Genomic DNA, 25,077 nt, shown 5'->3' on the forward strand with positions numbered 1-25,077 from the left:
TATGTCTTAAAGCAAATGAATGTGATTGCATAATAAGACAGAATAACTTGTTTTTATTTCAGTTTATGATGTCAGATTCTTGTATCTTCAAGGATTTTGACCTCAAAACCAATAGGCTTGAATGCTTTTTTGGTTTTGTTGCAGATTATGAATCTGTATGGTGTGTAATCAAACTCATTTTGATATTTGCTCATGGCCAAGCAACTGTTGAAAGGGTTTTTTTTGTAAATGAAGGGTGGTAATGCTGTTACTAATAGAGAGTGAACTACATCTTTATTTCTTGTCTGTATAAACAACAAAAACAAAAAACATTGTAAAAACACATCTGAACTTACTCTTTAATTCTAAAAGTTATTTTTCATTTTTTAGGAGTTCTGTGTTTAATAACTTGTCTTTTCACTTTAGGACATGTTGATTATTTGATCAGTCATGTGCAAAATTTGATGCTGAAAATTAATGTGTGTAATCAGATATTACTAGTTACTTTTGTATGGAGTTAAGTATTTAGTTTTAAGATACACACTAAGTTAAAGCCTAAATGTGCTACAGGTTATGAGATGCCAGTAAGTACATATGTACACTTTAATAGCACAATGCAACCACAACATATTCCAGCATGATTTTGTTTTTTGGTTATTATAATTTTGATTAGAAATCTAGTACTTTTTAAAATGCTAGAAAACTTTTTTATAAAAGATGAAAAAAGTTATGCTGTTGTGTACAAATTACTAGAAAAAGCATATAATCTTGTTAGAGTACAAATGTGACAATTTCCCAAGAATCCACATCCTGAATGTGTGCTTTGTGGCTGCTAAACTTTCACGAACAGAAACTTGTATGAAATATATTTAGGAGGCAAACATTTATTTATATCCAAAAGTACAGAAGAAATGTGAAATGTTCCAAAGCACTATTTCATTGTATTACCCTAGAATTGAATATTAAAGTTATTTAGTGATATTTTTCCAATATTCTTCATTCAGTTTTCCCTTATTGGAGCCTACCTCAATCCCAGTGACCCTGAGGAATGGATCAAACTTGCAGAAATGTCACTCGAGCAGGGAAATGTCAAACAGGCTATTACTTGCTACTCTAAAGGTAATTTTTACATTTTTAATAACAAGTTTTCTGTATTTCTTATATACTGTTAATTGTATTAAAAATAAAAGTGATTTTCTGTAGTATTTCATGTTGACAATAGTGATAGATAAAACAAAATACATCCCATTCCAATTGATTTCTGCACTATAAAAACAAGTAACTGTTAGACAGAATTTCTAAGTTAATTTTTTGATGGTGACTAACAGTTGCTTACAAAGTTCATTAATGCAACCCTTTCTCTGTGGGTTTTTGTATGTTCAAGTGTCAAAGAGCATGTCTTTACATTTGTACATTTATATTTTAAATTTTATTGAACTGCTATTTTAGAATGTATGTCAGTAAGATTGGTATCAAATTGTAGATTAAAATTTAAACTTTAGTATTGTACATTAGCTAATTTCATAGTTTAAAAACAAATATTTAAAACAATTCTTAAATATTGACTCTTGTGTGCCATGTGGTATGTTAAATGCAGCTTTGGTTCAAATTAGATGTTTGTGATGTCCAAGTACAAAGTCTATGGTTTCTTACAAAATTGATACTTGAATTACAGGTATTGACAAGCTACAAAATAATAAAAAAGAAATCCAGTTTTTTATGTTTGCTGGGATACTGCTATATTTACTGAATGAAACACGGTGGCCCTGCCCACTCATTTCATTTTAGAAGTACTTGCATAGATATACCTTCTTTACTTTATCATATGTTTATAATCAATCAGAAGCTGAGAATTCTCTCATGTAATTTTCTTAGTCTCTTAAAGGTGGGAACTTTTCAAGATTGTCATTTGTCTGGGATCTCAAAAGGAAGTGTTAAGTGAAAATGATCAGAAAACAACACTTTCTTAAACTCAAATTCACTTTATTTAGTAAGCCTGTTAAACTGCAGTGGAATTCTGTAATATTAGTAGAGTAATTTATAATTTTCTGTTGTTTCAAGATACATTTATAAATCCAAAAAGTTATTTTATTTTACATTGTAATGATCTAAAGCCACTACAATTGGGGTTTAACAACAGAAACAATCTACTCAACAAAAACAATATTTAGAAATAAATTCAACACCTACCAAAACATAGTTAATAAACAAGTGCTTGTTTTGGATGTGATGGTTATAAATGGTATGCCATAAATATCAATATTATTTCAAGAGTCAGGAAGAAAAGAACCCCCAAAAAAATCTACCTCCAAAAAAATACAGCAAACACAATATTCCAAAAATTACCTTCAAATATTAATAACAACATTGAGTGATAAACAGCAGTAATTCACTAACTGTCTTATGATGACATTTTATGTTATTGAAGATTATGGCAGGGTATTTATTCATTGAGTATATCACAAGAGTAGAACCTCATATGATATTAGATTTATATACTCTACTGCTACATTAATAGTATCTGTACATCACCACTAGGAAAAATAGTGTTAGTTGTATCATACATACATACTTACGCAAAATATAAATGATTAGCTAGAAGGTATGCTAGTGTTTTATGCAACTAAAAATTTCCAGATAAACTAAATGAAAGAAGGAAATAATAAATGAATGATAAACACAACCATAATCATAAATTAGAATTTGCTATCTCACAACATCCTCTATGCGGAAAATTTTGCAAGGCTTAACATATATAAGGCTATATTTCTTTATTTACTGTTCTATGCTTTAAGAAAAATAACTTAAATTTAAAAACGTATTGTAAATAATAATATGTATAAACATGTAATGCAGTATAACCATAATGGGACTATTTTACAAAATACTGATCCATCAGAACCAAACTAAAATAGGTTACTTTGTAAAGCTAATTTTATATTATTCAACACAGTAACATGAGTGTATGTGCACCACATCATTTCAAGTTGTGTAATATTCATTGAACTTGACTGAAAGTTAATAAAATAAAAATAATATATGTACACATACATATGTAATGTTATGAGAATTAAGCTAAATAGATGAAAAAAACTTAATTTATGTGCTTACTAATTTTTTATGGTGGTTGTGAAGTTGGTGAAATCAGCGTAATCCTTACACAGGTACAAATAATGAAAATAACAGAAAATATAATACAGTTTGATAATTTTCTAGAGGTTATAAAGGATTATAAAGATTTGCATGTGAAATTATTACTTAAAAAATCTTAATTTTATTTTATAAAATCTAATATTTTGTTTACAAAAGCATTGTAATATTTATTGATACTCTGCAAAACTTCATGAAGGTATGCATACTGTATTAAAGTTATAGTATGAAAACTATAACAGCACAAAATGGTTATGAGGTTGGTCCCTGAATCAGAACTCATAGTGAGAGAGTTTATGTTGACCTACTTTTAAGGAATTTGAATGCACTTAAAATTTTACTGATTAAGTCTAGTGATCTCTAAACTTTGCTTGTCAGATGTTATTTATGTAGAACTTATGCCTTCCTTAAGTTTATAATTAATCTCCTGACTAATAACAAAGTTTGAAACCTTTTAAACTTTTTATTTATTTTTGTACTTCTTTCTCTTTATGCTCATGATTGCATGATCTACCAGATATTTATATAATAACGAGAAATGTTTTGACTTGTGCTTTATATCTTCTTTTGAGATAATCCTAGCTCAGAAGCTTCAGTCTTTTGCAGTTTCCACACCCCAGTAACTGTCCTATCTGATTACCTATTTTTAATTATTTATAGAAGTTAGGAAGTCAATAATAAGTTTGATAAATATACTTTGTGTATGGGAAGATATCTCCTATAGTTGTTGTAAAAGTTTAAGCTGTCTGTGTTTTTAGTTTAGCACTTATGCATTCAGTTGTTTTGTTTAAATATATTCTGTGAAGGCTTTAGTTATAGCTTTGCTGTGGTTCTGTTGTTTTTGCATTTTTAAGTTTTGTTTCATGGTTCTGATTTCATAACATTTCTAATTATGACTCTCTGTTTATATTTCTTAGAATTTCAAATACATCATTTTCTGCTGCACATGAACCTTATCATTTTGTTTTTTTCTTAATTAACAGAGCTTTGACTTTTTATTAACAACTTGAAGATATTCAAGAGATACATTTGCTTTTGTTTTATATGGTTTTTGACTGACTTTTCACTGTTTAATCAATCTTCATGATGAGCAAATTTCTTAAGCCTTCAGTTGGCATCTTCTGTGTACTTATGTTGCTACATGACTGGTTTTCAATACTTGTGGTGAGCACAGCACAAATAGCCTAATCTGTAACTTTGTGCTTAACAACAAACAAATCATTCATCATCTAATTCCTTTCATTGTTGCTTTATATGTTTACCAGGAGTTGGTTTAGTATTTTCGGATTCTCCTTTTTTGTTTAAAACAAACTTCTCCATTTTTCTACTTCTAAATTTTCTTTGAGGTATTAATACAAGAGACAGATCTCTTGTTTGGTATGGCTGGAAGGACCATTGTCAGCTTCCCTTTATCCATGCCTGGTTTTACCAGTTTCAGTTTGTGATTTTTCTTTTATGTGGCAGATTTTTCTGAAAATGATCATGTGGTATGTTTCTGAATTAGGAAGACTCTATTTTTATATTATGTTAGTTATTCAGAATTTATTTGTACTCATTTTATATTAGTGTCTTCCACCTTTAAATTTTTTTTAAATATTAAACTTTTCACACATGACCCAAGGTATTTGATGTTAGAGTGTTTCTCTTTGTACAGTGTGTTCGGAAAATCACTGTGCATTTATATATTTATTAACAGACAAGTTTCAATACAGAATACAGGGGGTGAATATGAATGACAATTATAAACAATGTTGAAAGTGACCCTCATTGGCATCAATACAGGCTTGGATCCTTCTTATTTTGTTTCTATGCACTGCTATCAGTTGCTGGCTTGAAATAGACTGAATGAATACTGATTACAAAACTGCACAGTGACTTTCTGAACCCCCTGTATTTATTGCATTTACTGAATTTTACCTTGGCCTTCTTATTTCCAAAATTGGCAGAACTTTGGACTCTTTAACAGATTAATTAGCATTTCTTTAACTTTTCATTACCTCGGGAAATTGTGTAATTAATTGCAATTAATCTTACTGTTGTGTGGTCAGTGGCTTCATCATTTTTGACACAGACAAAACATATTTTTATTTGAATTTATCATACTGATGTCAACTTGTAATCATTTGATCCAATCAATTTCATCAACCATTTTAACTATGGTTGATTTTCAATTTTTATGTAATAACCAGATAGGATTTCCATACATTCTTGAAATAATGAAATATTTAGGTAATTTTATTTAACAACTTCTCTGTCTGAAAATAATTATCAAAACCTGAGAGGGCTGGAAGCTAGAAAATTCATAAACTGAAAGATTACATATGCTATGGAAAAAGATGTACTAATTCTCTGATGAAAAATATTTTGCAAGGAGTTGTATTTTTAACTCTGTGTAAAAATAACATTGATGGTTTTTTTCATTGATGGCAGGCATTAGGATTCATGCAGAAGTAAATCCAACATTATGTTAGAAAGTCTTAAGAAATATTATCAAATTTCAGAATTATTCATGAATTTTTTCTGCTCACTGTGTGGGAACTCTTAAGAAAATTGTCAGACTTTCTATCAAATTCTCACCATAAAGTATGTCAGTTTTCCCAAGTAATATTTTCATTCTCCTTTGTAAATATTTAGTTGGGAGGGGATTTTGGTCACTTTTATGTTTCTTTTGAGAAAACTATTATATGTTGAGGTCATGTGATCTGTTAATTTTGTTGAAGTGCTGCTACTGAAAATGTTTTGGATTCACATTAATGCTTTAAACCATCTTTTTTACAGTTTCTAGTAGGGCAAAGGAATAGCATCTACAGTTACGACAGAAAGTGTTTGTCCCCTTGCGTCCTGAGTGGTTTTTGCTCATAACTGTATCATGATTAGGATAATGAAAGTATGGTATATTATAAATGTTATACTAACACACATCTACTTAAATTTTTTTGTAAATTGAACGACAAATAAACTGTTCATAAACAAATAACCAAACATAGGAGGGGCAGAAAGTGTACGTGCATCTACTTTAATGGCCAGTTGTGTAGCTTTTCAGGTGAATTACTTAGCGCAATCTCTCCTCATAGCCCTCCATGATGGTTTGATAGTACTAGACAGGTATTTTCTCCCATTCTTCATTACATAAGGCCTCCAACTTTTGCAAGTTTTTCAGATGATGCTGATGAACCCTGGTCTTCAACTCATGCCAAATGTTTTCAATTGGGTTGAGATCTGGTGACTGCGATGGCCACTCCAGAATGCTTATATGGTTCCTCTGCAACCAGGATTGCACATAATTCGATGTGTGCTTAGGGTCATTGTTGTGCTGGAAGATCCAATGACGCCCAAGTCACAAGTTTCGAATATCATTCTTGATATAAGTGCCTGATATATCAACGTACTCTTCTTTTTTCATGATTCCATTGATGCGGTGAAGGCTGCGTACACCATAAGAGCTGAAGGAACCCCATAGCATGATCAAGCCACCTCTGTGTTTAACTGTAAGGTCGGTGTTCTTTGGAAGATTTCTTATCCCCTTCTTACGGAAAATATAACAAACATCATTGTGGCCGAAAAGCTAAATTTTAGCCTTGTCTGATCAAATAATTCTCTTTCAATAGCGAAAGGGATTATCTACATGCTTTCTTGCATACCTCAATCGTGTTTAACTGTAAGGATGGTGTTCTTTGGAAGATTTCTTTCCCCCTTCTTACGGAAAATATAGCAAACATCATTGTGGCCGAAAAGCTCAATTTTAGCCTTGTCTGACCAAATAATTCTTTTCCAATAGTGAAAGGGATTATCTACATGCTTTCTTGCATACCTCAATCATGTTTCTAAGTGAACAGGCTTTAAATGTGGAGTTCTACGAGGATGGCATACTTTGAACCCAGAAGAGTGTAACATGTTTGTAACTGTAGAGGTGCTTACTTCAACCCCAGTTTCCTCTACCAGTTTATGTATGTCATTATGTGTTAAACGATGGTTTCTAATAACTTCTCTGGAAACCTTCCTCTTGGTTCTCTTTGGAATTTTGGTGGAGGGTCTCGAATGAGGGAGTTTAGCAGTTGATCCTGTAAGCTTAAACTTGGCAATTATGCTTTGAACAGTAGATTTCGGCTCATTAAGTTGTGTAACAATACTGGAAAGAGACACACGAGACTTGTATTTTACAATAATTCGGTTTTTTAAATCACTGGACAGTTGTTTCCTGTTTGCCTTGATGACCAAGCAGATAATGACGGAGACAGCGCTAAATTGCCAGAAGTACATTTTTGCTGGCTAAATTCCAATAATTATGAACCTAGTGTTTAGTTCTGGAATGGTATAATGTAATTTATTCACCAAACTAAACAAAATTTTCACAGGAATATCAGTTTTTTCACATGTTCTGAACTATACGAACACTTTCTGCTCCTCCTGTTTTTGGTTATTTGTTTATAAACAGTTTATTTGTCATTTAATTTACACACAAATTTATGTAGATGTGTGATAGTATAATACTTATAATATATCATTCTTCTATTAGCCTAATTGTGATACTTTTCAAGTTATGAGCAAAAAAACCACTTGGGACTCAGGGGTACGAACACTTTCTGTCGTAACTGTAGTTGTAACCTATTTCTACTTTTTTCTTTTAAAATGGAGAATTTTCATCAGTTACCAATTTTTGTCCATAAAGGTTTGAATGTTTAGAATTGACACAGTTGATGGTTACTTTCTTATTTTCACCATCACTTGTTTCTCAGTTTTGTGCACTTTACTTAAATTAAGTTACTTTATAGCTGTTCAGTTCTTTCTTCTACCCCATATGTTTTGATAAGGATGTTTAAATCATTGATGATATACTTCCTTCATCTTGGAACTTATTTCTATCAGTCTTTGATAAGTTGTTTAGGCAGAGTATTCATGATGAAACTTTGTATAATGGACAGCAACTGAAGACGAAAGGTAGAAGACTTTCAAAACGTTGTCCTCTACACTTTTGTCTCCACAACAGGCAGTTGCCTTCCATTCTACAAGTATTTCTACCATTATTTGAGCAACTGATTTATTTTTTCTCCAACAGAGATGTTTTTAGAAACACATGTTGGTCACAAAGTTTTGCTCTATTCTCTATAAATCTAATAAAATTATAAGAGCATTTAATGTACAAATTGTTTGTTAATTTAAGCTTATATTTTTTTGAGAGGTAAGTTATACTCAGTACGTGTTATCTATTTGGTAGGCTTTTGTACTTCTGGAACAAGTTTAAAGTGTTGCATTTCATTGTACAGTACTTCAATGAATTTTGAGATGCCGTGCGGCTGCAGTACTAAACGTTTATTTATTTTTCATCTAATAGTGGTTTCTGTGAGCTTTTTTTCATTCATAGGGTGTAATGAATTTTTTCAATGGAAGCTCAACTACTTAGAAATTACTTCCTTAGCTTCATAGGTTAAAATGCTTGGATGATTTTACATGATATTGCATTTGAGATATGAATGTGTTGTTAATTTTCTCTTATAGCTATCAAATGTGATCCAACGAACCTTCCACTCCTGTGGGAACGTTGCAATCTTCAAGAGCAGATTGGAGACAGAAAAAAAGCTTTAGAAGGTTATGAAGCTATTATGGAGTTACTAGGTCCTGATCAAGGCAATGAGTGTGTGCAGCTCGCTAGGGAAATAGCTAAAGTTAGTTGATCACATGTTTTTCCTGTATGTATATTTATATTTTGTTTTAGAGGAACCGTAGAACTCTTTACAGAGTATTGTCAGCACATTGTGGAAATACTTTTAAGTTTTATACATTTTATTCAAATCTATTTTTTGTACAGCCAGAAATCTGGTGGCTGTGACATTTGAAAGAAGCATACTACTGCAGTTCAGATTCTTTCATTCATTTCCTCAGATCAGTAAGGTTGATCTCTTCCATTTCTCCAGGCAGATTTTCCAAAGTCCTTTTTATAGTGATATGATACCAGATTTTGACTATGTACTTAAGTAGACCAATTGAAATATTTCAATTGCAATCTGGTTGTCTCATTTGTATGTCTGCAAAAGGAATAGTTTGAGTTTCTGTTTTGTTTTGTTTTATGTATGGCAGGATGTTTTACATTAATAATGTAGCTTAACTTAGCCACATTTCTATTATGATTAGGAATCTTCTGTTTTAAAATTGATTTCTAAATGTGTTTATGATAATATTTTGAGTTTTATAGTTTATACATTCTCCATCTCTGGTATTCTGTTATAAAAGAAACCAGCCACAGCCATGAGTCCTTTAAATGTTAGACTTCTCAATATCATGTTTGAGAGTTTTTGCAGTTTGTTGATAAAAATTTACCTTTGGTTTGTTTTATTTGCCAGAGTAGATCCAAGTCTTTTCCAATGCAACCACTAACTTGTGTCTTTCACCTGCCTTTGAAGCCATCTACACCAAAATTTTTCTTCATAATTTTATTCCCAACATACAGAGAATTTTTTAGTTCTGATGCCTTCACAATGGGGTCTGTGTAATTTCTCTGAGAAGATTGACCTACAGATTGTCTCTATGATGGTTGTAGTTCATTTTTGACAGGGATACATTTTTACTTCTATTTACATCTACTAATGGCTCATGGCTTTCTTTTATTTGTATATACATTCTGTGTGCCATTGAGAAAAATATTATTTTTCTTGCCTTCTCAGTGTTATATAATTGAACAGCCTTTGTCAGAAAAACAAAGTGTACTGAAGCCTTCTCACTAAATGACATTTTTTGGAGCATGACCTATATAGGGTGAAATAAACTTGTATGTATATGGTGAATGCATAAGAGAAAATCTAGACTATTTTATTAATTATTAAAAGTGCTACCACAATGTGCTAACAACTGTTAAGGGTATTGACTTTTTCCTGCTCATTAGGGAATCAGAGAAAATGGTTGATAAATTCTGTAATTTTTTAAAATTGAATTTTAAAATTTTCTAGTCATTCAGTGTTTTTAATTTTTACAGTTTTTTTTTAAACCTCGATCACTAAAAGTACAGAGTGGCACACTGCCTTTTGCTGTTATAATTTAAGCATTTAACTCTCTCAATACAGGCTCTATTGATCTGATTGAGCACTTGACCTCTTCATACTTAGTTAAAGCCCTTGTAAATTTTATACCACCTTTAATACAGCATGTATATCTTCACAAAATATGGCAGACTTTCAGTAAACATACAAGCCTTTAACATAAGTCCTTTGTTTTTTAGTGAAGTATTTGAAGTAAACTAAAAAGGTTTGTCATTATATTAAGTATTTGTTTTGAATAGTCCTCAGGCAAAGGGGGAGGGAATGTATAGAGAGGGTTTATCCAACAAACTGGTGTTAGAGTTCATTATGTATTTTACTTATTAAAAGATGAATGATTTAACTCAGTCTCTATTATCAGTGCCTTATAATGTGTTGAGTGCTGTAACAGGCAAAAACCTAAGATTATTTAACTGGTTTATCAAATCAATTACATCATTTATTAAGTTAAATGTAAGTTCTATTTAAGTAGATTTTTTTTTATCAGAAGTTATTGATATCTGTGTATTAATAAATGAATTCACAAATCTAAACACTTAAAATTCATTTTAAAAGGTTTTGCAAGCATTCAATCTGTACTGTATGAGTTTATTTTATATTGAATATTGTTAGCTCTGTATAATATGAAGGTTAATATAATTTTCATGGGATACCAAAAACAAGGTCTACACCATATTAAATTAACAGCTTATGTAGTGGTATTGTAACTTCTTGTCTCTCTCCTGTAAATGTAGGTTTAGCAAAAACTGATGGGTCTAATTCTGATAACTTGTTTTTGTTAGTCACACCATGAAAATGGCTACATGCTCTCTGCTGTTCAGGTTTTAGAAAAAGCTTTTTACAGATTTCCTGAACTGATTACTTCTGAAGGTGAGTCAGAGTTATTCTACTGAAAAATAAGGTTCATTAATTTTTTTTAACAAGTTTTGTTATAGTTTAATAGAAACATTGAAAACATAATTACTTGTAAATTGATATATTTTGCATGGAAATATTTATTATCGTGAACTTTATCAAATATGTATGGATTGGTCCTTTAGAATTTAGTATAAAATGCAATAAGCTTTCAGTGAAATTCATACAAAAAATTAGATGAGTTACAAAAGATTATTGTTCAGAATATATCTGTGAATTGATGACATTATTCTGACACAAACTTTAACAAGTTGGAGTGCAATTTGATATTTGTGTGAAGAATAAAAATAATTTTGTCCATTATGTAGTTTACATAATAACCTCACTTGTATAATGTATACAGTTTTTTTTTTTTTTTAGTATTTTTGTTCATCATATCTAATATATATGCTACCCTGCCGTAGAATGTTACTAAATAAGTAGTTTGGGTAAAGTGACTAGTTGATAATACTGACATCAAATACTTAATTGTATGTTGGATAACACTCTTATCATTACACATGTGCACTCTTACCTTCACCCTTGCACATAGGGTTAAATTATTTAAGCCTCAGGTCTAGAATAAAAGGGTAGTTTACATTGCAAGGAAGTTACTTTGAAATATTGACTAAAGATATTGTGCTAACATGTCTTCAATTCTACAGTTTTAATGTGAAAAACTAAACAACCTAAAAATGCTTTTGTAATGGAAGTGTAGAAAAATGTTTTATACTGAAAGTAATGGATCAAACTGTTTCTCGAACTTAAAGTTCTTTATGAGGTAGCATTTTCTGTTATTAACCATACTAGGAACAAAAACAAAACAACTGACATTTCTTCAAACTACAGTTTTAATTTATTTCCTTTACCTGGTAAAATATTAAATGTAGTCATGGTATTTAAGTTCTGTATGAATCATTATACATACGAAGATTACAGAAATATTTATTGTTTTCTTTAAATATAAACAGGTAAAAGTGTATGAAACTTTGTAAAATGGATGGCAACTGCCTGTTGTCAAAGGTATTAAAAAGTGTTCTGCCTGAAGATGAAAGGGGGAAGACTTTCGAAACGTCATCTTCTACACTTGCGTCTACACAACAGGCAGTTGCTGTCCATTCTAAAAAGTTTCATCTTGAATACTCTGCTTAAACAATCTATCAAAGGTAAAAGTGTAGTTGAATAAAATTTTCAAATGTTTCAATATGAGCATTTTCTCTCCCTTTTTATTGCAGATGTTAATATGTTGCTGGAATTACAAATTCATGAGAAGAAATACAGAGAAGGCATAAAGGTTAAATGTAGTTTTGCAAAACTTATTTAGTATTTTGTAGTTTGTCAGGTTGTCTCAGATATCCCATTATTTTCATTCTTACACTAAAATATGTTACCAAGTTGTAGTAAACTTGTTGTAAGTGTTTTAAATGATATATAATTTCTGCATGTTAATAACAGATTAAGGTAAGTTAATTTAATTTTTAGGTTGTAAAATATTAAAAATTTAAATAGAATTTTTTTCCAAAAACAATTAATTTTAGACTTATGTTTTTATTTTTTATGAAAAAGTTCCATTTTACATATCTAAAGAGTACTAATTTGTTTGATACTTTATTTTACTAGTTGAATCAATTGTTTTCTTAATAAATAAAACAACTGGCAGATGTATATATTGGTGAGCCATAAATTCCATTTTAAAAACTGCATTACTGTTACTTTTGTCAGACATTTTATTATGATATTTTGCAAACAGCATTTTTTATTAAAATAGTTTTATTTATCATAGTTATCATTGTTTTTCAGTAAATAAGTAGCTCTTCTATTTATGTGTGTAGTGTTTCAATATAATATAATAAACTTTATAAAATAATCAAGAAAACAAATTATTTCATTCAGATAGTTTTCTGTTGTAGACTAACTAATTTAAGTTTTTAAGTGATGTCATGTCATAAAGGAAATATTTTTGAACATTTGAAGAAATTGTAAAATAGTTCTTAGATATCTAATTTGATTCTAAATGTTCAGAACTTCGTGTTCAAATAAATGTTTTCACCCTTTGAGATTTTAGGCTGATTAGTATGCTCACAGACTACAAGTTACTGTTAACAAGACTAGAAGTTACTCTAGTAAAACAGTTTTAACCTGAGGATCTAGCTGTATTAAAGCTGAGCTTCATTAACAGTAGTTAGACTACTACTTTTATATGTGGTAATAAAAGCAATGGCATAGGAAGAAAATTATATGATAAAACATGAAGGATTATATCTTCAAGATATAACACTTTCTTACCAAACCTTACCCAAGCTTCCTGATTAGTAAAGATTATCTTTTGCTGTGGAGCTTAGATATCTGATATTTTCTTTGAAAGTATAGAACACATTATTATAAGGCTTTTGTCCTTGCACTTCTTCTGTGCAGAAATTGTCATGTTAGAGAAACTGTTTGTTATAAACCTTTTGCCATTGCAACTTCATCAGGACTGGTAGTGCAAACAAATGTTTGTGTAGATGTGTGTTAACTTATTAACCTGTTTTGGTGTTCTATTACTTTACTTTTGTGTAGTGCTTTTAACAAGTTTTAGAATATTATTATTGTTTCACAGTTCTTCTTGTATTATAGCTTAATCATAATTCTAAGTGTATTACTATATGACAATTTCACATGTATGTAAAATATAAATTTAGAACATTTAGAAACTGTCTTTTGCTACAAAATGAATAAAAATTTAGGACATTGAAGAACAAAATATTGAAATTTCAAAGGATACAAAATGGACTAAGAGAAGGGAGAAAAAATCTGCAATTTGTGATTCTTATCAGAAATATTAGGACTTTTAGTTTCTAACATGTGGATCATAGGTGGCATTGTTTTGATCCTGGAAATTATGATATATGTATTCACGAAAAGCACTTTAATGTCCTGTATTTCACTTGTAAGAATAGAATGTGAATGCTAACATACTGTATACTTTATATAATGATCTTCTTTAGTTTTTGATTCTTTGGCTAATTAACCAGAATTCTTTTCAACAAAGCAGAATGATGAGAGAGTAGTTGAAAGATGTGGATTACAATAAAAAATAAATTCCCAATTTTTGTATAACCTTCTGTTTTTGTGTACAGAGTCATAAGTTAAAACTTTAGACTCATTTGCTCACCTGTCACGTACTCTCATTTGCAGATTACCAGTAATTTTCTCTCTGATCTTTTACGTTATGTATAAGCAGTATGAAAACATTATTTTAGTCTGTCAAATGGCACATAATGCTATGTTGTTTTCAGTAACCGGAATAGTTCATTTCTGTGTTCAGATTAAGTAGCTAATAGAATTCTTGTAAGCTTATTTTGCCTTAGAAAAACCATTTAAATTGTAATACAATTTACTGTAATAGTCAGTATGTTTATATGCACAATATATTGAATATGTTGAAATTTGTCTTTGTCATTTAAATAATGTAGTACCAATGGTTAATCATACTTTATGAGAATGATTTGCATAGGTATAGAACAGTGTAAATGTTACAATAGCTTTTCCACAAACACACTAAAGTCAGATGGTCAAGATATATTAATAAGACCCTAGTGTGAAAATATTACAAAAATATCTGTAACACCTACCCAATGAGAATCAGGTACCATGTTACAAAACGTTTATCATAGTTCTACATTTTCATGTTTATAAAGCTAAATCTTGGCATTTTTGTTTGTTGAAAGTGTGCTACAAGTAGTTTAAGAGTGAGAGAAACTATACCAGCCTGATGTTTCCAAACTGTACATTATTTGTGACAAGATGAACTAAATGGTCAGTAAGCTTCTACATGTGTACTATCTTCACTCATGTAATGAATTATGTAAAGTACCAGATAGTTATTTATTTTAATATAAAAGTATTGTTTGAAAAGTAACTTAATACTTTTGTTTATGAAAGACTGCAAAACTTCTTCACACTTGCATTCAGCTACTGCATGTTGATTGGGAACATATGCCACACCAACATTCAAAACCACTTAACTAACTTGAATATAAAAGCTTGCAGAATAGTATCAGCTATAATGTATAATGGAAGAGGGTATACTGTGTCAGTTTGGTGACAAAATAAAAGGATGCCTTTGTTGGAAAATTAAAAAATTCTCAACCACAGAATATTGGGAAACATTTTATTTTACCACATGGAAATGTGTGTGTTGAACATCGTCTGTCAGTGGATAATGTTGGATTTCAAGCTCAGAACTAGACTTTCAGAATGTGCAGTTAATAAGATCTACAACTTAGAAAGATGCAGGAGAATGTTTTGATGTGGAAGGAAACCAGAAAATATTACAATTATTTTGGAACTTAGATTAACAACTTTTGTCTCCATAGAGAACATATACAAAAAGATTATAAATTGAAGAAAATTGAAGCAACAGTAGAAAACACATGATGATCTTATGTAAGAAAGAAGGGAAAACTTGCATATCTAATTTAACTTTTTTTTTTTATTATGTAAGACCTGGAAATGTTTGTCAGTGTTTTTTATATTAAATTATCTGATTTGTATTGTATTTTACATCTGTTATCTTTCAGTTACTGTACTTTGCACATAAGTAATAGTATGTGAAATGAAAATATTGTTAACAACAAAGATATCTAAGTGAATATTTAATTTTAAAATATTGAATATTTATAAGTTCTTTGCTGTACCATATCATATTGATTAATCTATGTGTATCTTACTTTAATGTGATTTTTTGCCATATTATGTTGTTTTCGATTTTAATTTATGGTTAGTTTACATTTGTGCAGAAGTTCATAAAAGCAAAAGGAACATGACATTAAGTGTTATGTTAAGGTATATTAACATGTATTATTTTTATATCTCTATTATAACTTTGTTAGGCTTTGACTGAATTTTGTGGTGTGCAATTTGTATATTCTGATGAAGTTGGAGAGGAGAACAGAGATAAAGAGATTTCTCCAGAAAATGCTAAAGAGTAAGTATTCTACTTCAGAGTTCTCCATAACAACAGTAGTCAGATTCAAAGTCTTTCAATAACAACAATGTAGTTTTTTTGTGTGTTTAACATTTTATTAAACTACTTTTTATATGTGTTGTACCTATCAGAATACCATAAAATCTTAGCTAATGATCCATATTTTAATAGTATATAAGTTTTAAGTTCTTAGTACTACAAGAAAATATTTTACAAAATCCTAAATTTCCTCAAGTGTGATACACAAGGTAAATTTTCTCTTAGGATGTCATCATCCCTACTTTTGTCAACCACCACTCAAAAAAGTATAAAATCAAATGTAAATTACTCTATAAACTCATCGGTGCTCAGACAAACCACATTTATTATAGTCTTCAATTTTGTTTGGTTGTAGAGCTATCAAATATAAAATCAGATCCCTTTGTAGTTTTCTCTTATGTCTAATTATATATATTACCTTTAACCAATGGAAAGTCAAGCTTTTCATCTATCAAACAATGTATAATTTTATGTACTGAATGGTTAAATGTCAGTTTCATTCAGAGTGCAAACATTGTTCCCATGGAAAAGTGAAGGACTTACTTGGATAAATTTGTAACGATTGTTGTCATAGAGTTAGAAAAACCAGAAAACTTTTTAAAAGGTAAGGGAACTTGTATACTTTATGCATGCTATTAATATGTATTGTTTGGTGCATTATTTAATGAAATAAGAATTAAGTGCAATACTTAGAGTAGTTAAAATATTATGGTTAACTTTCCTTGACAATAACACCAAAGAGCAAGAAAAAGAAGAGTGTTTAATACTTTTTTGTCTTCTATTTTAATTAATATGTGATTATAAAAGTAACTAAAATGTAAAAATAGAGATCTTGTTGGGTTAGTTAAGATTAGTATAAGTAAAATAATTAATAATAATAATAATATAAAAATGTTTCATGATGCATGCATGTGAGCAGCTTGTAGTAAATTTTTGGTAATTCAATAGCATAACGTGAGATGCACATGTCTTGAGTGAGTTAAAATGTATAATGGTATTGGTAATAATTAAACGTGGTTCAAATGGCAATAAACGTTATTTTCAGATAGAGTAGAGAAAATAACAGATAAACTATAACTTTTTACTGAAAAAAATGATTGAAATGCATTTCAGAAGTTTTGGGGATTACACAAAGGAAATGAGATTTTTGAGATGAGTAATCTTAAGTTTATCATGATGATTACTTTGCACACACACTACTCAAAACAAATACTCTATCTTCATGGACAAATCTTTATCTTATTTTATTAAAAATATTTCATTGAAAAATAATTTTTTTTGTATGTGAAATATCATTTGAAAGACTGTCAAATTTTTGAAGATATACACTCTATATCGAATGTTAGAAGAATTAAATCATCAAAGACTTTTAATAACTACAAAGAGGTCATGGTCGATCATATAGATTTAGCCTGTATTTAGAGAGGTAACATAGAAAGTGATGTTTCGTTATAGTTTGTTACTCTTTAAAATGCACAGGCAATAGGTAATCTTGAATCATAATTAATTACTCTGTAATATGTACACACAGTAAATAATACTTAGATCTAATTCCTTTCTCTTTAACATATACTCTTAGAAAAACAGTTTAGGTCTGTTTCTTTACTTTTTAACATGTACACATGTTCTAATTATCTACTCATTACTATATATACATGGAAGATAATATTCAGTTCTACTCATTTAATCTTTGACATATCACACACTGGCAATGTTTCATCCTAGTTCGTTACTCTAACATGCTTGCATAGATAATAAATGATTAGGTCTGGTTAAAGTGTAGCTTTGTTCTAAAAATGCATAAAGTTTTTTGTACTAGATAGTGTCTGATAAAGTGTCTTTACAGTTTTCTCCAATCTGTTCTTAACTACATGGGTCAAGATGACTTAATGGCTTGTGTACTATACTGTGGACCTGAGGTCCCATGATTTGTGATCCATTATTGCAAAACAAATTATGCTGTGGGGATATTTAGTAAAAATCAGACCCCACTGTTTGAGTGCAGTAGCTGAAATGTTGGCAGTGAGTGCTGTTGACAGCTTTTTTCATTCTAGAATGACTACAGATTATAACATGAAAACACAATTGTTTTGTCTAAATGGCTTAAATCTCATAATGTTATACACTTATATATATTTATTAGTTTTATTATGTTAACTATCCAGTTGTACCTGGCTAACACTATAGTATTTGCATTGATAAGGTGCACTTGTACTCTTGTTACCATATTTAATAATCTAAAACTTACCTTTAGTCTCTACAGTGATCTGTCTTGCCTGTGCTTTAGTAGTCAAGTATTTGGTAAAATACAGTTACATTTTAATTATTATACATTATATATGTATATAGATTATTACTATTTATAAATAAATTCTTAAAGTAGTTTCTTAAAACATGGAACAGTAAGTAAATAAGTAAACAGTTAAACTTTTGTTATGACAATCTTTGTACTCATATGCTGCTTGCCATATCTAGCTAAGCCTTTTCAAATTTTGCATATGGAGAATGGGAAATGAGACCCTGGCATGGCCAGGTAGTTAGGGTGCTCGACTTGCAGTCTGAGGCTTGCTGGTACGTATCTCCAACACACCAAACACGCTTGCCCTTTCAGCCATGAAGATGCTATAATGTGACAGTAAATCCCACTATTTGTTGGTAAAAGAGTAGTCTAAGAGTTGGCAGTGAGTGATGACGACTAGTTGCTTTCCCTCTAGTTTTACACTTCTAAATTAGGGATGGGTAGTGCAGATAGCCCTTATGTAGCTTTGCACAAAATACAAAACAAACAAGAAGAATGTGAAATGAAGTAACTTTTATCAGGTGTTACATATGATTTTTTTTGCTATTGAAATGTATAAATAACTACACTGATACCACAGAATTTCACTATAGTTTATCAAGCTTAGTAACTAAGCTGTGTGTAGTTTAAAAAATATATGTAATTTAAAGCAGAATAAAGACATAATCTATCTTGAAATCTCTATTCAAAAGAATGAAATGGCTTTCAAGCACTTTATAATACCTGAGGAAGTGCCTATGGAATGAGGTGAGTGGGGCCATTATATTTGAAGAAGTACATAGGTCATACCTCAACAAATAAAATAAAAAAATGAGGTTCTTATTTTATATTTTCAATATTGGTAATTTGAGCTTTTAATTTCTATGAACCTATAGATTTAGAGTTTTGACATCACAAAGATTTAATGTAATCAATGCTTTGTTCATCATACCATGTGACACAAAATTTAATTTTAAGGTCTATTATTTTAATATTTACTTTGAAGTTAAGAAAAACCAATATACAAAAATATGAATTTTAATCTACAATTTGATACCTAAACTTATTGACATAAATTCCTAAAATAGTAGTTCAATAAAATTTTGAATGCATTTCAACAAACATGATGATATGGCCCGAGACATGTGACCTATCATAATGTAGTTAAAGATTGACCACTGTATCTCATTGACTGGTATGCAGGTCTGGATTGTATATGCATTCAGTCAGTTTGACTGATCTTGTAATTACTGTAAGAAATACAAAATTTAAAATTACTATTTTTCTTGTAATGACTGCATATTGTAACAGGAAACTACAGTTGTCTACCTTAAATAGCTTAAAGTTCTTAAAAGTGTATATCTGTTTTTATTTGAATTTTATTGCTCTTTGAACTATGTGTAACTGATAATCTTGTCACAAAAGTTTAAGTGACTTGGCAATCATGAAGCTGACATTACTGTTTGAATTGCATAATACATGAGCCGTTAGTGAGCTGTTCATGAGCATATTTTATGGAAAAGTTTTTTTGTTTTTTTATTTTTCTGTATATTACCACATTAAGCATTGTCTAATCAAACAAGTGTATATTTTTTACATTTAAGTTACTTTTATAATTATGAATAAATAATACATATCAAAAACAAGAAATGTAATACTTCCTGGAGACTTTTTTGTCTTTACTATGGAATGTTGATGAAGCTTGAGCCTTCTTTTTTTATGCTTTGGATTCTAATACACTACATAATTTTTGTTTAATTAAATTATAAAGATAAATATACAGAGTAATAACTTGTACAAAGCAGTATCATAGCTTTCCTGGCTTTCCATTGTGTAATAAGAACTGTTAAAAATTCATTTTGGCTTATGACTGTTTCCTATGTGAAAACGTTTGAATTGGAAGGTAAATAGACAGTTCTTTGTACAGTAAACAACATACATCATTTGATAGATTGAAGCTTGATTTTATGTCGGGTATAAGTTATATAGTACTAAATGCCAGAAAGAACTATTGACAATTTGTGAAGAGAGGATATAACAGACTCGTGTGGCAAATAAGTTGATTTTTTTAGGTTATGGCTTTACAGAGCTTATTCTTAACAAACAAACAAGATAGAATGCTATAACAATTATGCTGTAATTCACAGAGATGTAGTAAATAAATGAAAGAATAAACTTAAGAGTGCAAAATTTATAAATGTAATACTAGCAGGAATTGAAGATTTAAAAATATTTCATTATAAAATTAATAATTTGAAACTTATGATAATAGGATATTTTAACTACATTTTGGTATCAAGTTTTTGATACACTGTAATAATGATGTAGTTTAATTAAATTTTGAAGGTAGCTCTAAAAGGTTGTGACATGCTTTTCTTGAATATTTTGTTTTAGAGTTTCCGTTGTACACTGTCATACTTTTCAAAATTTGTCCTATAAACATATTGTGCACCCAAAGTTTTTATAGTCATATCCATCTGATGTTTAACATAGATTATAGTTATGGTAAAAGTAATTGTATTTTCTTACCTCTACTTTTATAATTTAATTTTTGGTTAAAATTACTAATTTTTTTTTCACAATTCTTTTGAAATGTATTTCTTATTAACTATAACAGATATTTCTTATTTTGTTCAAGTGCAATTTTGTTTCATGCTATCATTGTTATTTTCTAATTGCTTTGTTGTCAATTAAGGTAGTCATACTTTTATCAAGTTTTGATTATTTTGTATATTGTTTTTTCTTATAGATGTATAATTCCAGAACTTTTACCTATTGACCTTCGCATTAAGCTGGCAGTTTGTTTAATACATGTCAAAGCTTTGAGTTTAATAAAGGTAAGTTATTTTTTCCATTTATTTATATGTATAACTAGTTACTTTGACAATTTTTATGAAATGGTGATGTAGATACAATTTGACTGTAGATATGCATTTGATTTCTTCTACATCACTTGTAGCTGGGAAAGTTATTTTTTTTTATTTTCAGGAGAAAAATATTTAGTTTCTGTTAAATGTTTCAGCAGTCTATTTTGAAAGTTGATTACCTAATGAATTATTAACAAACTGTTATTATCCAGTATGTTATCCACATGGGCTTAATTTTATCTCCACAATACTCACAGCCTAACATCAATTTTTTTAAATGCTTTCAGGATGGTAATTTGATGTATGTACCATTTGTTAGGTTATTTAATCAGAGTTTTAAATAAGTTAAAAATATTTTTTTTAATATTCAAAAGTATTTGATTTATAGTAAATCAAGAAACATTTTTTTTTCCTTTATTAGCTGATATTTTGGCTTTTATTCTTCTTGGAAGCTAGCTTACAGCTTATAAATATAAAAATACTTACTGAGCTACAGTTTAAGTTGGAAACAAGAGAACACATCTTGTGGCATGAAGCACTAGATCATAGCAATACCATGACTTTTAATCAATGATACTTAAAGAAAAATGCACAAATGAATGTGTAATACTGTACCTATATTGCAAACTGTGGTGTCTCTCTGAGCATTCATTTCCCTCTATTTGAGGTGCTGTGCATGTGGACAAAGCTCAATATTCTCTTTTGAAATGACAAAAGAACAGGCATGAATAATGTTGATGCTAAATTTTATTTTGCAAGCAAGATATGATTAGGAATTGTCAGAAACTAATAACACTGTTATTCACATTTCAAAATGTAATGTAACTTAAAGAATAAAAATGTAAATTTACTGGGTGTTATTGTTGATCAGCTCTCAGCATGACTGAAATGCTGAACAATTACTTTTAATGGTGAGTGGTATAAGTACTCCATAGCTTTATCTCTGAGTGAAACACAATCTTACTAAATGAGCTTTAATTTGAACTAATTCAAGTAACCCATAAAAACAGCAGGGATGTTTCAGATAGCATCATCAATTGATGATGTTTGCTGTTTAAGGGATGATTCTTTCAGGGCGAAGGCTCTGTTGTTTAATCAAATAGTGTGTAAGAGAAGTAAATTCCATTAAGGACCCAGTTAAGAGATTTAATCCTGGGCTGGTGAACAATTTTCAGATATGCTCACTTGCATCTGAGATTTTAGAATTTAACTGAAACTAATAATTTCAACTACTATGACAATTTTTTACTAAAAAATATTTGCAAAGAAAAATGTTCAAATTTGCATTTCTGCCCATCTCTGAGAAGCCTTGCCTACAAACAACTTTGTTATAGATTTTTTAGAATTTTTCTGCCCTTATAAAAGTGTTTGTTTATATTTAGTAAGAAAATTATCTTCCATTATAATATAATCACATACACCAGGTGTGTGTACATCGGGAAAGGAGATTCTGGACAATGAGGTAGACCAACTGAATAATTGGTGCCTTGTGTTCAAATAGTAGTAGATCTTGCAGAACAGTACTTGAAGAAAGGAAGAACTGCTGCTACAGATAATTATTATCTTTTTGTCTTGCTGGCAAAGACATTACTGGAACAGCGGATGTATGTTCTTGGAACTCTTCACAAATATTGAAAGGGTAATCCAAAAGTTATAACGACAACAAAGCTGAAAAAGATTAAATCAATAGTGGTAAAGACAATGATAGAATAGATGTTGTAAAATGGAAAGTCAAATGGGAAATCCTTATGCTTTCAATGAAATGTGACTTAAAGGCAATAAGTTCTGGAAATAAAAGCTGCAACAACAAAGAAATAGTGAAGCTAGGAATGATAATTGCATATAATTCTGCAAAGCAGAAATAGATGTTTGAGATCAAATGGCAAGCTACTTCTTGCATCTGAAAAAAACTGTTTGATGGTTTCATAAAGTTGCATTTAAGTTTCTTCCAAACACTTCTGTTATAAATGCACTTATAATCTATAAAGAAGTTCAAAAAAAGGTGAACAAATTAACCAAGTCAGATAATCTATCATCGAAGCATTATGTTAAGAACAAATTCCTCAACACAAGGATTCATTCACTAAACACACACTAAAAAATTATGAAATTAAGGACAACAGAAATAAAAGAATACACAAACAATGTACAGGATGCTATGCAGAATTGAAAAAGAGCATTGGCAGGGTCAAGGCAATGACAAAAATGTAAGAAAAGGAATACCTGTTTTAATGCATGAAGAGAATCTTGCTCTTTGCTTAGAATGATTTGTAAAAAAAGAATGAAAAGTATTTTATGATTGAAAGTAAAATTTAACTTTTTCCACATTTTTCACACAGAAATAGTCCAGGATGCTTGACACTCAATCAGGGGTTGTGGGTTTAAATCCCTGTCACTCCAAGCATCCTTGCCCTTTCAGCCATGGGGCATTATAAAGTGACAGTCCATCCCACAATTTATTAGCAAAAAGTGAAGCCCAAGAGTTGGAAAGAGTGGTGGTGATTAGTTTACTTCCCTCTGGTCTTGCACTGTTAAATTGGGATGGTTAGTGCAGATAGCCCTTGTGTAGCTTTGCATGAAATTCAAAACAAACCAAACCGAGTGAAAGTTCAGACATTAAAAATTAGAAAGCGTGAGTGATTAGCCATAATGAGTGATAATTTAAAGATAATTTCATAGTTTAACAGAGATAAGAATAATTTGTCTTGCCAAAAAGTGGACTTTGAAAAAAAGGAGACAATTATTTAAAGTTTGAGGTATAATTTATTTCAATGCATTTTTTGAAGTAAATTTATGATGGGAAAATTATTAGTGGTTAAAGATGAGACATACCTGATGTGCCATATGGTGTTGTAAATGACTTTACACTACATGCCATGGAGAACATTACAATTGAACTTAATATGTGGCATGGACCAGGAGCAGGTCATGCGGCACATCAGTACAAGTTAGGTGTGACCTGCCAGCAGGTCTCATGGCAGCCAATGTGTTAATGAACAACTAATAATAATAATCAGCTATCACAGTAGTCACATGCAAAGTGTAAATACAGTTGGCTAGAAGAAGCTATAAATGATTTAAATCAATGTAAAATGAATTAAGTGATGTAAAAAGTAATTTAAGGTTTTGTACTGAGAAGAATTAGTGAAGGTAAGGGAAGGGTAGAAAGCTTAAATTTAGAGAGTATAGTAGGTAATGACAAAATATTTTGGTGACTGAAATCCTTATTCATTGATTGATGTATTGTATTCAGGCATTGCACATAAATAAAAGAACATGTAATGTATTGAAAACAAAGTTTGTTTATTACATATAAATTTGATTTTGACCAAGAATTATTATTATTAATAGCAAAAATATTTTATACTAATTTAACCTATAGCCATTTTGAAAGATTCAGATTGTAGGTTGCCACTGAGTATGTCAGTTCCTGTGGTGGTTTTTACAATTTATAGCTGAAAGTAGTGACAAGTGTATATATCAGATTAAAAATTTTAATTAATATCATTGTAGATCTATGAAATCAAACGTTATGATCAAACATTTTAAAAGTTATGTTCTAAAATGAAGTATTTTTAATGTGTTTTTTTTCAGAATAGCATCTCAAATTAAAAATAGCCTGATGTGTCTGATGTGCTTAACTGTATTAATTAAAGGAGACTTGAAGCCTTAATTGCTCAGTTGCTTTTATTTTGGTATTTTATATGATAAATATAGTAAACATAATAATGATAGTACTTTATGAAATGTGTGGTACATTCATGGAAATGAGAATATAAAAAAAAATTTTGAGGAAAGTTTGTCTGTTTAAAATAAACATTGGATTTTGATATACAGGAGAAAATGTAAGATAGAGGTTGAGTTAATAAAGTA

The 25,077-nt window shown here is 29.9% G+C and overlaps 1 protein-coding gene across 1 annotated transcript in view; it reads left to right on the top strand.

Moving 5' to 3' along the window:
* LOC143245469 (general transcription factor 3C polypeptide 3-like) overlaps window positions 1–25,077 on the top strand; it is a 124,615-nt gene that overhangs the window by 40,367 nt on the left and 59,171 nt on the right. The window contains exons 8-13 of the mRNA XM_076491829.1: window positions 984–1,098; window positions 8,626–8,792; window positions 10,940–11,027; window positions 12,287–12,345; window positions 15,926–16,020; window positions 21,087–21,174. Of these exons, the coding sequence (XP_076347944.1) occupies window positions 984–1,098; window positions 8,626–8,792; window positions 10,940–11,027; window positions 12,287–12,345; window positions 15,926–16,020; window positions 21,087–21,174 (612 nt within the window). The remainder of the gene's footprint in view (window positions 1–983; window positions 1,099–8,625; window positions 8,793–10,939; window positions 11,028–12,286; window positions 12,346–15,925; window positions 16,021–21,086; window positions 21,175–25,077) is intronic.

Source organism: Tachypleus tridentatus, chromosome 2, assembly GCF_004210375.1.
Source record: "Tachypleus tridentatus isolate NWPU-2018 chromosome 2, ASM421037v1, whole genome shotgun sequence".
Lineage (NCBI taxonomy): Eukaryota > Metazoa > Arthropoda > Merostomata > Xiphosura > Limulidae > Tachypleus > Tachypleus tridentatus.